At 43.7% G+C, this 15,659-nt stretch overlaps 1 protein-coding gene across 1 annotated transcript in view; it reads right to left on the reverse strand.

Annotated features, from left to right (window-relative positions):
* Nucleotides 1–854: 854 nt before the first annotated feature.
* LOC147737226 (uncharacterized) overlaps nt 855–15,659 on the reverse strand; it is a 53,379-nt gene continuing 38,574 nt past the window's right edge. The window contains exon 2 of the mRNA XM_086919859.1: nt 855–4,215. Within this exon, the coding sequence (XP_086775985.1) occupies nt 1,770–3,581 (1,812 nt within the window). The 5' untranslated portion in view covers nt 3,582–4,215 and the 3' untranslated portion in view covers nt 855–1,769. The remainder of the gene's footprint in view (nt 4,216–15,659) is intronic.

Here is a 15,659-nt window from a genome sequence, read left to right on the forward strand (position 1 = left end):
TCAGAAGTTCTTAGGGTCATTTCCCTTTCCACTTTTATAGATTGGGTGGATAATAGCGCCATTCCAGGACTCCGGGATGTAATGGTTTATCCTACAGTATGAAAACACGGAGGCCAAGAGGTCTGACCACAAATCTTTGTCCGATTTAAACAGAGCTTGAGGAAGACTGTTAGGCCCAGGAGCTCCTTCTGACCTTGCTTTCCTGATTGTACGGGCAATGTTGTTTCTTAACAATTCTGATGTCATCAAGGTCTCCGTCATGGGGTCTTCGCTTCGCTGATTAGCTAAGTTGTTAGGCTAGGTCTTACCAATGCGTTTGACTTCAAAAGGTAATAACTCTAAATTAGTTGATGGGGGCTAGAATGACCGTCCCTGTTTGAGTTGTCGCAGAAATGTTTAGATAAAAACTGAGTCCATTCTTCTGAGGTTATATTTGCGCTACTATGCCCACTTCTACCTAAAGGACCCAAGTTAACTAGAGACCAGAATAACTTTGTGTTGGAGTTCTTGCTTACGTGAACCAGCTTCAGCCAGAACTGATCAGACGCCATATGTTTTTCCCTGTATATAGATGATTTGAAGGATTTTCGTGTTTGCTTGTAGTTGTTAAATAAGCTTGTGTTGCCTGGGTTTTTCCTAACCAGGTGTAGGGCTACGTTTCTATGAGATTTTAACTTTTTTGGCCGCTAATGAAATGCGAGGTTGTGTAATGTGCTGACGAGTACGGCTCATAGACGGAAATTGGGACTATGATCATCATTTGTTCTACAAGTGTGAAAAAAACAGTTAGGAAATATAATAACAAAGTGAACCTTTGAATTAGGAAAAGACAAATTGTGAACAACCAAGTATAATGAGTTTTCTACAATATATTTTTATTTGTACCAATGTTATCTTTTTATATTATTTATATATCATTTTATATTTTTGTTTCCAAAAATTTAGAGAACAATGTATCACGGAGACAGATACTCAATTTAAAAAACAGTGTATCAAAAAAGCATTTGCAATGCAATTGCGATGGAGATGATCAATATTCAGCACTTAGTTGGTGCATGGTCCCTACTGAAAATATACAGGCATACTTCCACATTCATCCATTGCCTATTTCTATATAGTTGCACTGTCTAATTTTGAACATAATTGTATAAGAGTTGCTACATCGTAAGGACAGATCAAAAGAGTAAAATCAATTCAATTGTTGTCACATAGTTTCACAGTTAAAACGTAATCATAATTTTCATGGCTGAAGAATTTTGTGTCCTCAGTTGTTCTATATCAGAGCTTCAGAGGTAAATGTCATGCACTGCAAGAGTTAACCCAGAGAGCTGCAGGTCATATTCTCCTGCTTTCACTTCTGCTTTTCTGCACAGTTCTCTGGCCAATGTCACAGAACAATTAATGATACATAAAATGACAAAAACCACAGCCAGCTCTGAAGAATCTTCATTTTGAGCTTGTTAAATTGTTTTGCGTGAGTTGGGTTTATATGTTTTAGTACTAATCTCTAAAATTAGCTGCAAATACCCTTGCATTGTTCATGGTGTTTATTTTACAGGTAGCATGGTCAGGTGTGCTTAGATTTCTTTAGTTAAAACTTTCTCACAGAATAAAAACCAACAATGTTTCTTTACTTTTAGTCCACTTTGTGCTAGTCTCCCAATGGGTTTCCTGATATTTCATGTTTTTCCTAGCTGTAGGGAAATAAACAATAGCAGAGAATAGACACCTTCATTGATGGTGATGGTGGAGTGCTCGCTGATGTTTTTTTAGGTTTGAAGATTGACAAAAGTTTTTTCACGTTCACTGCCATGATATGGTTTTTCTCCTGTGTGTCTTCGCTGATGAATCCTTAATGTTGATGAGTCACTAAAACTACTTCTACATTCAATGCACTTGAATGGTTTTTCCCCAGTGTGTGCTCCCTGATGCCGTTTTAGGTTTGATAATTGACAAAAGCTCTTCCCACATGCATTGCACTTGAATGGTTTTTCCCCAGTGTGTGTTTTCTGGTGCCGTTTTAGGTTTGATAATAGACTAAAGCTCTTCAGACATTCACTGCACTTGAATGTTTTTTCTCCAGTGTGTGTTTTCTGATGCCGTTTTAGGTTTGATAATAAACTAAAGCTCTTCACACATTCATTGCACTTGAATGTTTTTTCTCCAGTGTGTGTTCGCTGATGCTGTTTTAGGTTTGATAAACATATAAAGCTTTTCACACATTCACTGCACTGGAATGGTTTTTCTCCAGTGTGTGTTCGCTGATGAAGCCTTAATGTTGAATATTGACTAAAACTACTTCCACATTCACTGCAATGGTATGGTTTTTCGCCAGTGTGTGTTCGCTCATGAATCTTTAATGTTGAAGACTCACTAAAACTACTTCCACATTCACTGCACTTGAATGATTTTTCCCCTGTGTGTGTTTTCTGATGCCGTTTTAGGTGTGATAATCGATTAAAGTGCTTCAGACATTCACTGCAAACATATGGTTTTTCTCCATTGTGTGTTCTCTGATGCCATTTTAGGTCTGATAAATATATAAAGGTCTTCCCATAGTCATTGCACTTGAATGGTTTTTCTTCAAGGTGTGTTCGCTGATGTCTATATAGCTCTGATAAGAAACAAAATCTCTTTACACAATCATTGCACTTGAATGGTTTTTCCCCAGTGTGTGCTCCCTGATGCCGTTTTAGGTTTGATAATTGACAAAAGCTCTTCCCACATTCATTGCACATGAAAGGTTTTTTCCCAGTGTGTGTTCTCTGGTGCCGTTTTAGGTCTGATAAACATATAAAGCTCTTCCCACATTCATTGCACTTGAATGGTTTTTCCCCAGTGTGCGTTTTCTGATGCCGTTTTAGGTTTGATAATAGACTAAAGCTCTTCACACATTCACTGCACTTGAATGTTTTTTCTCCAGTGTGTGTTCGCTGATGCTGTTTTAGGTTTGATATACTTATAAAGCTTTTAACACATTCACTGCACTGGAATGGTTTTTCTCCAGTGTGTGTTCGCTGATGAAGCCTTAATGTTGAATATTGACTAAAACTACTTCCACATTTACTGCAATGGTATGGTTTTTCTCCAGTGTGTGTTCGCTCATGAACCCTTAATGTTGAAGATTCACTAAAACTACTTCCACATTCACTGCACTCGAATGATTTTTCCCCTGTGTGTGTTTTCTGATGCCGTTTTAGGTGTGATAATCGATTAAAGTGCTTCAGACATTCACTGCAAACATATGGTTTTTCTCTATTGTGTGTTCTCTGATGCTGTTTTAGGTTTGATAAACATATAAAGCTCTTTCCACATTCATTGCACTTGAATGATTTTTCCCCTTTGTGTGTTCGCTTATGCCGTTTTAGGCTTGGTAAATATTTAAAGCTCTTCCCACATTCACTGCACTTGAATGGCTTTTGCCCTGTGTGTGTTCGCTGATGATTCATGAGTTTAGATGATTCGGAAAAACTACTTCCACATTCACTGCAAGTGTATGCTTTTTCTTTCTTGGTTAGTGTCTTTGAGTCGGGTATGTATCTTTCTACATCTCTTGATTGTGCTTTCGGAAGGGCCAACATGACTTGCTTTCCGATTAAACACTAAAGTGAAAAGGTCACCAAATACTCGCCACACTCATAACGTGTGTAAGGCTGCTTTGTGGGTGATTGTGTCTTTAGACTGGATAATGGTTCGGCAAGCTTGCGGGTAAAGATCCATCCTCCTTCTGGTCGGTGCACACTGGGACAGTACTCTGTGTTTCAAATAGCAGAAACCCATTTCTTTTAACTTTCAGTTAACTGTGCTTTTCGCTGGTTGCTGTGGAATGGCCTGAAAGAGTTTACAATACACCCCCAGCACTGAATAGTGGTCTGATATCACTTAAGGAAGCAAAGTACTGCTGTAACCACCTCATGATCAGAGCTGGTATTGGACATGCTTACAGAAGAAGTGGTTGATCAGTGTTGCTTTAATTTTCTAGAGGTCATTTTTTCATCTTGAGGCACGGAGGTGCACAACTGAGACTCGTAGAACCACCGAATTGCCTGTGACGGTACTTCCCAATATCTGTCCGTTTATGTTCAGGTTCGACTGCCTCTGTTAGCACTTATGTTTTCCTGAATACTGGAACTCAATGTTTCAGACTTTGCTTTTGCAGAGTTACAGTACTATCTTCATTATTCTTAAACATTTTGTGCAATCAAGGATTGTTTTCTGTAGGATGTAAAGAGATTTAAATTACTTAAATGGAAAATACCGGAATGTGCATATACAATTTTTAATTGATTGTAAAAGTTTCTCATTTATTACTATTGTTGAAACTTATGAAGACATATTTAAGACTCATTCAACCATACAGAGATATTTGCATAAAAGTTCCTTTAACCCTTTGCAGGCGTCGGACGACCTCCGGCCATCTGACGTCACGATGGTCGTGTGCGGAGGACGGCCGGGGGCCGTCATGACCATGCCCAGTTATAAATCACCCGCATCGCGGCAGAATTCCCGCTGCGGTCAACGGGTTAAACATGCCACATCTTATTTATTTCAGCAAAGGTGTTCATAGAGTAACTTAGCAAAAAAGGGCGCTCGCATAGCACACATATACTAGTTACAGCTTTAGGTAGATGCATATGGTCAATGTTTTGTTAAAACAAGAACAGCTCTTAAAGTAAGAGATGACTCAGAAAGACTCAAGACAGCAAAATGGATATCAGGATGTTGTGCCCTACATCAAATCTTATTGTTCATGGAGGTGCCTGGTTTCATTCACTAGTAACTCAATTTTTTGGGAGGATTGCCCTCGCTGGTATCTCAAGGCCTGATTACAGGAGCCTGCACTGATTGTGTTTGGGGCCCTTGTGGTGTAAAGGGACTCTATCTGGGCCTTGTAGGTCCTGCATCATGTATCGACCCTCTCCCCATGTAAGGACCCTGCCCAATCTAAAATGGTGGTGCCTCTAAGACTCTAGGAATCTAGATATTGACATAGGACTTAGCATGTCCTTCTTATGGACATGAAAGAAGGACTATCATGTTCTATAGCTTCTAAGTATTTCCACGGTGGCGGCCATCTTAGAATGTTGTAGTTTACTAATTCTGCTTAGATTTCCAGACTGGAAGAGGAGGCAAGATGGCGGTCTGTCACTGACCGCAATGCATACACAGCTTCAGAGCTCTCGACATGTCATGCTGTAAGACTACCGACTACCCCCGATGACTAGGCAAACTACGGCTTTGAGTGATCAGTGAGAGCAGTGATAGCAGAATGCTCGAGAGCCGCATGAAACTACCCAGCCTGGCTTTTAATCAAATAACCACTCTCTATACAGTTATCGGCTGGGCCGTCCTAAGACTCGTTCTAAGACCACTCTCGGAAACCCAGACCCAACCTAAGTGCGAAAGCTGCGCCTACCTTGCGAAGACCATCGAGACCAGCAACTGTGGCAACAACACCGTGATGGCCCCAATGATAGCTGCGGCTCCACTGTCAGCCGCGGCATGAGCAAGAGCGGCAAGGCTGCCCAGCAGGACATGGCTGAGCGGGCTGACCGGCGCGGTGTCAGCAATCCCGAAGGAGCGGCGGAGATAGCGGGAAAGGTGGAGAAGGCTGCCTTAGCGTCCGCTGCTGTAGAATCGCCAAGGCAAGGAGCTGCGACCCGGAAGAATGATGCAAGGAAAGACGCGACCGGCCCAACTGTTGTGGATCTGTTGCGCATAGGCCCTGCATTGCTTCCGGATCTCGAGAGGAAGCGCCAGGCAAAGTCTACCAGTGAGGCAGAGACTCCAGAGGTGATCGCTGCAGTAGATGGTCTCACGTTGACGGATGGACCCGGGGGTAAGAATTGGAGGATCGCTGAGAACGATACCCTGGAGGCTTCAGGAGACCACCACGAAGCCACAGCAACCCTAGCAACACTCGAAGTAAGCAACCCTAGCCCCCAAAATATTATTGTTAGAAACTTTGACACAGCAGTAACTATTGAGGGGGGAGAAACAGGATTAATAGATGCTGGATGTGGGGTGAGCAAGACTATTCTTCAAACAACTCAGGCTGGGGCGGCAAATTTCTCTGTAATGTCGGATACTATCAACCCTCCTGACAAACAAAAGATTGACAATGTTGAAATACATGTAGAAACAGAGAAAGAAGCTAGCGATTTATTTTCTTTCTCCGATGATACAGAATTAGAAGCCGGGTGGTCTGACAACTCTACGTCATACCTAACTGACGAAACTGGCAGTATTTGTGAAGATAAAGTAGAAACTTTTACCATTAAGCCTAAGTCCAAGACAGCTAATAAACGAGGAAAGAAACCACATGTGGGAGCAGAGCTGGCTTGGGACTATACCCCTACTGATCAATTTACCCTCCCCTCCTCTCTAGCAGGTCACGCACCACAGTCAGACCAACCAATACTTACTGGTCCACCACCTACAACTCTCGACACGGTGCTGCAAGCAATAGCAGCACACTGCGAAGAAACTTCACAGGATGGGTGATGGGCACAAGCAGCCCTACGTAAAGTACAAGGGGTGGTTCAAAAATTAACAAGAACTTGTAGCTCTTTTGGGGACCGAGTGACAGAGATGGAATCTAGGATGCTATCGAACGAATCAGAGCTTACTGCAAACCAAGAGCGGGTTGAGTCTCATGTTAATGTTAATGAAATTTGTACAGTGCACGAATGCCCTCAAGCGTCTTGGTGCTAGAATCAGTCTCCTGAATCGGAGCTGGCGGACGTTAGGTGGAAACTTGAGGATTTTGAAAACCGCCATCGCAGGAACAATTAACACATTTTGGGGGTACCAGAAACCGCAGAAGGGGAGGACACCCGCTCTTTCGTGATCAAACTTCTCTGTGACTCTCTGCCTGAACTATCTAGTTGAAATTGGGATTTAGAAATCCAGCAGGCCCACCGTATGCCATTTACTTTGAAAATGCCGGCGAAACCTGGGGCTTACCCCAGAGCTATCCTTGTTTTTTTTGGCAATTTTTTGCTCCGGCAGGCAATCTTTGAAAAGGCCAGACCTGAAGCCAAGCGCACCTCCAACGGGATCTCCTACTTTGTACGCCGCAACTTCTGCCACTCAACCGTGGAAAGAAGATGGAGCCTGCACCAGTTATTTAAGCCGTTCCAGTATAAGAAGGCACTGGCTTATCTAAACAATCCTGCATGGCTTAAAGTTGTCTATGGGGGCCAGACAAAATTCTTCCTTTCCGAGATCAAAGCAAAGGAATTCCTGGATGGATTAAAATAAACTTACTATCCTCAGACACAGCCACTTAGATGTGCATCCTAAAGGGGTGCTGGATTACGTGATTGTAAGGAGGACAATGATACAGTATTGTTATAGGTTTAATTTTCTCACAATTCGGATAGGTAGGGGGATAGATCCTATATATCTTTCAATTTCTATGATTCAATTGTCTAGATCGGTGTCTTTATTTGTACAAGGGAATTAGTTGATAGGTCGGGCTCTGATAACGTGTTGCATGTCCATCAATACCAGAATCTTATGGAGTATGTTTGTCTTATTTCGGGTGTGAATTGGGTGGGGGGCGGAGGAAGGGTGGAGGAAGGGCAGGGGGCTAAAACTTCTTAAAAAAACTAACTCAAGATTTGAAAATGGAAATGGAAACTACTAGTGATACAAACAACAGCTACAACAAAAGAGAACGTAACATGTAAAAAAATAAAAATCGCTAGAATAATGCGAGCACCCATGGAACCTAAACACAAATTATTATGGGGAGGCTAACTATATGCAGTTGGAATGTGGCTGGACTTCATGATAAGAATAAGCGGGGCGGGTGAGTGAAATGATTAACCAAAACTCTTTTGGCATAATATGTCTCCAAGAAACCCAGCTGCCCTGGGGCAAAATAGATTTATTAAAAGTCAGGGGGACAATCTGCTAGCAAGTACTATTCAAACGTCAAACACCTGTGGGGTAGCTATATTAGCTAAAAACTCTATGGGTCAGTCCACACGAAAGGCAGCAGACTCCCAAGGCAGATGGGTTATCATTGAACTGGCTCTGGGCTTAACTCTCTGCTCAGTTTACGGGTCAAACCAGGATGATCCCTCTATTTTTGAGAACCTGGAACTCAAAGTTGCCTCTTGGTCAGGATCACTTATATTTTGCGGCGATTTTAACATCTCGCTCGGGCCCACATTTAATAAACAAAAGAAGCAGAAATATGTAGGTCAAAAACCCAAAGAATTTAACGCTATTAGCTTACTTAGTGACAACTACGACCTGGTTGATATTTGGACTGTTAAAAATCAACTAGACCCAGGTTATACATATTTTTCATATCCCCATAATAAATATGTCAGAATTGACTATATACTTGCAACACGGATTTTATCAAACAGTTTCTAAACATCCCAAGTTAGTCTCAGATCATAATGCTCTTGCTCTCACAATTGACCTAGCCAACTTTGCTAGACAACGTTCCAATTGGACATTTGAAAGGAAACGTTTGGTTAATAGGGACTATATTGAGTACATCAAGAATTGGGCTCCGAGATTTTTTATATCAACTGTTATAGTGCAACTATATGTGTGGTATGGGACTGTTTTAAAGCTGCCCTTAGGGGGGAAACGGTTAGCTATGTAGCCAGAATAAAAAAACAACGAGACGTTGAGAACAGCCAAAGGATGGGCGAGCTCGCTAGAATAGCAGAGGAACACATAGCTCAAGGGGTTGATGGGAAAGACTCAATGTGCCAAATTTTACTATTAAAAACGAACTTAAATAATGGGTTGACCCAGAAATCAGCAGAGATATGTAGAGCCCACCAAAAGAAATGTTTATGAAAATGGTGAAAGGGTAGGTAAACAACTGGCCTTGCTTACAAGACAGAAAATCTCTTTTAATGCGATCTCATCCATTAAAGTAGATAATCACGTATATACACAAACAGAAGATATAGTTGAGGTATTTAAACATTACTATAAAAAACTTTACCAGAATGATAGTTCAGTCAACGGAGAGGAAACGAAAAAAAATTCTTAAATGAGTTTGTTACAAATACGGGCAGGGGTTTAGATACAATTACTAAAGAAGAACTAGAGAAAGAAATTACTCTTACAGAGCTACAATTGGCCCTATCCGAACTAGCCTCTGGTAAAGCCGCAGGGCCAGACAAAATTCCCCTAGAATTATACAAAATCCTGGGGGAGTTTATATTGCCTCTCCTACTTTACCTATTTCTTGGTATTCAATGGAATGGCACTTCGCCCGAGTCATGGACAGATACAAACATAATTATTGTCCCTAAAAAAGACAAACCTACCGAGGTACCATCATCATATTGCCCAATCTCACTAATCAATTCCGACTCAAAACTATACGCTAAAATCATGGCTAATCGGGAGGGTTGTTGAACATCTGGTCTCACCGTGGCAGCATGGTTTTATCCCCTGAAAAGGCACCACGGACCACACTTGCAGAGCTATCTGACTATTTGACGTCATGTCCGGGACGGGGGGCCAGATGTCAATGATCCTCCTAGATGCCGAATTCAAATTTCAAGAGGTAGTAGACAAGGGTGCCCCTGCTCCCCGATCTTGTTCGCTCTTTACATTAATCCCCTGATTTTGAGATTTTTAGAAAATCAAATAATTAAACCAGTGGTGGTCGGAGTATATGAAACAAAAATATTAGCCTACGCTGATGACGTCGCAGTCTTAACACCTGATCCGGCTGAATCAATTATAGAAATTGAGGCTATTGCACAAGTATTCGGCTATTACTCTGGATACTCCCTCAATAAGGATAAAACGATCATATTGTGTACTGATAACATCGATTTTACAGTGTTGGACTTGGCCCTTCGGGCAGGTTCACCCCTAAACTTTTTGCTGGAGGGAGGCCTGCTGCTGCTGGGCTCCAGGAGGACCGCCACTGGGGACTGCCTCCCTGCCTGGAGGGCCCTGTAAGCTGGCCCTTGGGCCCAGCCTTTACCCCCCCCCCTTTTTGCCTGCATCCATGGACTTTGTCCTGAACTTTGCCCTGGACTTTGGGGATTCCTGTCTTCCATCCCTGGGGAGTGCTGGCCTCCCCCTTCTAAAACCAGTGCATTGGCGCCGCTGGAGCCGTGATCCGGGACGCCGCCACGAGACGTTACACGAAATTGGAGCACCCGACTGCAGGCGCTCAGTGGTTATTACCACGGACACCGAGTTTTACTACGGACCGGTGACCTCTTCTTTTTGAGTTTATGCCCGTATTGGAGCCTGACACTAGAGGGAATAACAGGAAACTATCTTTGCGAACATTAGATTCTCTGCGAATGTCCACCCTACCTTGAACCAGTTTTATATCTAGTTCATTTTCACTCTGAACACTGCGAGATATAGCATGAGAACATCCACTGGGCGCACCAATTTGTATCCAGTTTTCAATACCTTCTCTAAATAAACGAAGGTTGCATGCCTTCCAAAACCCAGAATCTGCTATGGTGTGATCCACAAGGTGGGTCTGAATAGATTCCAATCTCAAAACTGAACCAATTCGCCCTGACGAAGTTCCACAAGGTTAATGGAACGAAACGCGTTGGCTGTGCCTGTACTTGAAAAAAACTGCTAATAAAGAAGAAGATAAACAATACACTTTTTTTCCTTTGGACTCTAATTGTGTGCACCTTCCACTTTTGCGTTTGGAGCCGTGATCCCTGCCTCGAGGGATTCCCCGGCGTGGGGATTCACCCCCCCCCTTGTCTGCCGATCCGGATCGCGGGTGTCAACCCGCTCATTTACAGTTTATTTTTTTATATATCCCTGGCGGGTGCCCACCCTGCCAGGGACCTGTTCTTAACTGGGGAGACTACCCCGTGTGTCCGCCACGACCGCCGCAAATTGGATTACGAGGGGCTGCCGCTCTGCCTGCGGCGACCCTGAAGAGCCTCCGCGAAGACCGAAAGCAGTGTGTGAGGCCGCGGGGTCCCGTGCCAGGGGAGAGCCCCGCCTGTGGCAGAGTCCTGCCGCTGCTTTGAGGAGCCGGGAGGAAGCAAAGGGGGAGAGGGCTTCCCCTACTGCCGCAGAGAAGAGTCGCCGCCTCCCAACCAGCCGGTGAGAGCGGGCGTCCCCGCGGGTCGCTCCTCAGCTACGTGTAGCGCTTCCTCTGTTTCAGAGTCCACGAGGGGCTCCGAGGGGCATTTTTGCTATCTCGAGTCCCCCGAGCGAGACTCCAACGAATCTGGGCATTTCTTTTGTTTCCGAGTCCCCAGAGGGGGGACTCCAACGACTGGGGCATTTTTGTTTCAGAGCCCGAGGCTCCAACGTGGGGCATTGGTGTTCGAGCCCGAGAGGCTCCACCAGTTTGGGGGCATTTCGGGAGGCAGAGCGGCCCAGGCTGGCAGCGGGCCGCTCCCCCCAGTTGGCAGCAACTTAATCAGAGCCCACGAGGCTCTAGCATGATTTAGGACCATGTGCATCTCGAGCCCACAAGGCTCCCTTGTTGTTTTGGGCCCCATTGTTTATTTGAGAGCCCCAGAAGAAGAGCCAGGGGGCACTCTGGTGCCAGGCTCAGTTTCCCCAGCTGCCCAGCACTTAGTGGGCAGCTGCTTCGTTTAGTCCTTGCGCAATCTTCTTTTGCTGCCTGCGCAGCCGGGCCTGACTTTGCTGGGCACAGGGCGTTTCAGCCCCTGAGAGGTCAAGTTGGCCTGGGGACAGTTTATGTGTTGTGCTCTTGCGTGGGGTACATGTTTTGCCTCAAGTGATTTTTGCACAAATGTGATATTTGCCTACTGTGATTTCTGCACAAATGTGATACTTACCTAACATGATTTCTGCATCATGTGTAATGCTTTTTGGCCTATACCTCTAAATGTATTTTTATGCCTAGGAGGTTGTTTTACCTAGTATAGTTATACTAGTGAGTTCATGGTGCCCTGCGTGATATATGCCTAAGGTGGTTAGGGTTGCGTAGTGTGTACTTACCTTCTACCAGTGGTTACTGGTTGTGTGCTACAGTTGCTTTTTTGTGCTACAATTATTCTATGTTCTAAGTGTTATTCTTGCGAAGTGCTATTTCTACCAAGTGCTACTGCTACCAAGTGCTTATTCCTAACAGTGGTCCATGAGGCCCTGTCCTGTGTATATAATCCCCTGTAAATTCTGCCCTTGCCAGGTGGCACAGTGTAAATTGTGTGTTTAGTATCTAATGTGTTTGGTATAAAACAAAGGCTATTTTTATATATAACCTTGCGTGGAGTTTCCTTTGTGGTGGGCCTTGGGTGTTGTTGCTGGGTGTGCGCGCAAACGCTTTACACCTTACTCCGGGATAAGCCTGACTGCTCGTGCCAAGCTTCCAAGGGGGTGAGCAGGGGTTATCTTGGTGGTGACTTCCTTGCCCTGACTAGAGTGGTGGCCTCTGCCTGACTTTGGCGCAAGCTTCAGCCAACCAGAGATCGCCATTTCTAACACACAGATTCTAGAAAAGCTGAAAAAGCAACATATTTAGGGGTATGCATAAGTCCTGATGTTCAAAGTATCTCCAAAGTTAATTATGAACCTCTAATCAATACCATTAGAAAAGACGTAACCCGAGTTAATAGCTTACACCTGTCAATTGTGGGCAGGGGTAATTTCTTAAAAATGAATGTACTTCCTAGGGTACTCTATCTATTTCGGGCCATCCCCTTGATAATTGAGGATAATCTTATTAAGGCTCTCGAATCCCAGATCTCCAAATTTGTTTGGCAGTACGGCAACGTTAGGAGATCCTTGAAATATCTTTCCCGCCCACAACATAGAGGTGGCCTAGCGATCCCTAATATACTGTTGTACTTTTGGGCGGCCTTTCTTCAACAACTGACACCACTTATTAATACCACTCCATCCACCGTGAATGCAGGGGGCTTAGAAATACCCTCTATCTTCGAGCTAGCATTAGGTAAAAAGGTCAATGGTCTCCTGCATCCAATTAGAGCCAAGCTATTTTAAAAATGTAAAATTTAAAGTTATAGTTAGCGCTTGGAAAGTCTGGTCGAAAGTCTCTAAATATATGTTAATCCCTAAGTTTAATCGATACACTCCTCTGTGGCGCTCCTCATTGCTCCCAATGCAGGCAAACGATGACATTGCAAAAAAATGGGAAGGCCTGGGGATTGCCACAGCCTGGGACTTTTTAGGTGATTACATGCATGCAACATTTTCGGACCTTCAAAGAAAATTCAATATATCTAATGCTGATTATTTTAAATGTATTCAAGTTAATACTATAGTAAGCTTAAAATTACCTAGGATTAAATGGGAAAGGGTGCCACTTATAGAAAATATATGTAAAACTACTACCAGAATTGGTATAATATATGCAATGCTTCTTGAAAAATTAGAGGATGACCTAGAGCGCACCGAAGTACTATGGGCTGGTAAATTGGCTAATCCAAAAGTTGATATTGACGACTCCCTCTCATGCAAAACTCAGGTTAATAAAGTGACCTCTGCCTGCTTCCTGAAGTTGCGCATGATCAAAAAGATACTCCCCTATCTCCCTCTGGACTCCCGTCGTACAGTTACCCATGCCCTCATTACGTCTCACCTGGACTATGCCAACAGCCTTTATGCTGGTGCCCCTCAATATCTGATAGACCGGCTTCAGATTGTCCAGAACGCGGCGGCCAGATTAATTGGTAATATCCCCTACGGTCAGTCAGTCTCCGCCTATCGTAAGGAACTTCACTGGCTACCGGTGGCCAGCCGTATCCAGTTCAAGATCCTTACCCTCGCTTACCGAGCCATCAATGACCTCGGACCCAATTACTTGAAAAAACGTGTCTCAATATCCCATTCCATCAGATCCCTGAGATCCAACGACCTCCGCCTTCTGATCTCTCCCCGTTTTAGACTCACTAGAATGGGCGGCAGAGGGTTCAGTGTTATCGCGGCAAAATTGTGCAACGCTCTGCCAATCGATCTTAGATTCTGCCCTTCTGAATACATCTTCCGGGCCAGACTCAAAACTTGGCTCTTTTCTGGACTCTGATTTTTATCCTGCTGACTCCCTCTCTGCTCCTTTCTTCTCACCCGGAGGTTCAGGTTCTAGCGCCGGGACACCCCTTCGGGGGTAGCTGTGCGCTTTACAAACTACATAAATAAATAAAATATTGACATGACTTTGGTATTAGCTTCACGCTTATATGTTTTCTTTGTTTTCTCTGTTTCTCTTTCTTTTTTTTAAAATTATTATTATATATGTTCTAATTATGTTCTTTCTTACGGATTTGTCGTGTATTTTCATGTACTATCTGGAGTTGTTTAATAAAAAATAATAATAATAATTTCCTGACTGGCTCGGTCTACCGAATTTTTAAGTGCATCCTAGGCCACTGTTCATCCTATACCCACTATCCCTCTAATCTGGATTATATCTTCCTAATTGCAAACTCTGGTTTGACCTAATGTATTTCAATTTCCCTTTGCTATATTCTCAGCTGGGCCCTCTCTTCAGGATTTGCTAATTGCCACATAGTAATCACATGCATGTAACGCTGGGAAGCCCAAAACAGAGAGAGTATCTTCTTCTCTCTGGACGTCTTCTGTCATGATACTGCTGTTTAATGGGCTGTCTTTGTAGAACATAGTCATGGAACTTTCCTCCAGCTCCAGCCACCCCATGATTTGCTCAATCCCTTCCTTCCTTCATCTGACCATACCCCCTTCTCCTCCACTCCCCTCAGCTTCCCCGCACGTGAGCATGTAGTACTCCGGTCCCTCCCCTCTTTCCACTCTGGAAATTTGGAGCCCTTAGCCATGGATTCCCTTTCTCGAAGATCACTAGACTCCAAACTACACTATCATATTCCCCCATAAACTATCTAAAAGCGTATTCAAGAACTGAAAACCCAGGCTTCTCAAATTTCTCCCAGAAACCCCTATTTCCACCCCCTATGTCTGCACGAATAAAGGAGCTACCATAAATGACCTTATCTTCTACACTAAAAGACCAGCACAATGAAGGAAAGCCCTTTGCTCTCTGCTCCAGATCACTGAATCCACGAAAACTCCCCAAGGTCTCAGACTCTCGGTAACTCCCTCTATTGCTTGCCGAGCAGAGGCCACCATCTCCCTTTATAATAATGGGATTATCCTCATCCAAGCATCTGAACGATGCCTAGAATTACTTGATTACATTTTCCTTACTCATCAACCTTTCTGTGATGAATATGTTTCCTCCCTGACCCAAGCTCATCCTAGCCCTTTAGTCATCCCAGGGGTACCTCGTTCTGTATCCTCTCCTCTCCCCACTAATTATATTGCTCCACCCCCTTCCCCTCCACCCTATCCACCTTCATCAGATTACCCAACATCATTCATTTACCATTACCCTGCAGCTTGTTTCAACCAACATTTTTCGTCATAATAGCCTGAGCCCTCATCACACCCCTAGAGCAGCGACCACTGAAATACCCTGACTCGATACTAACACCTTCGCCTCATCTCTGCCCCTTACCTCTGAACATTTACTTTATTCATTTATTTTTTTCTAAAGTATTATAAAGTACGAACATGACCCACGAGGGTATCAGAGCGCTGTACAATATACAGTTATTAAACAGTAGATGGTTGAGGTAGTAAACATACATTCGGTAATCCCCATTCAGTACAAAAGAGGTAGATAGTAGTGTATGGATAGCATAGGT

This window comes from Lissotriton vulgaris, chromosome 1_1 (assembly GCF_964263255.1).
Source record: "Lissotriton vulgaris chromosome 1_1, aLisVul1.2, whole genome shotgun sequence".
NCBI lineage: Eukaryota > Metazoa > Chordata > Amphibia > Caudata > Salamandridae > Lissotriton > Lissotriton vulgaris.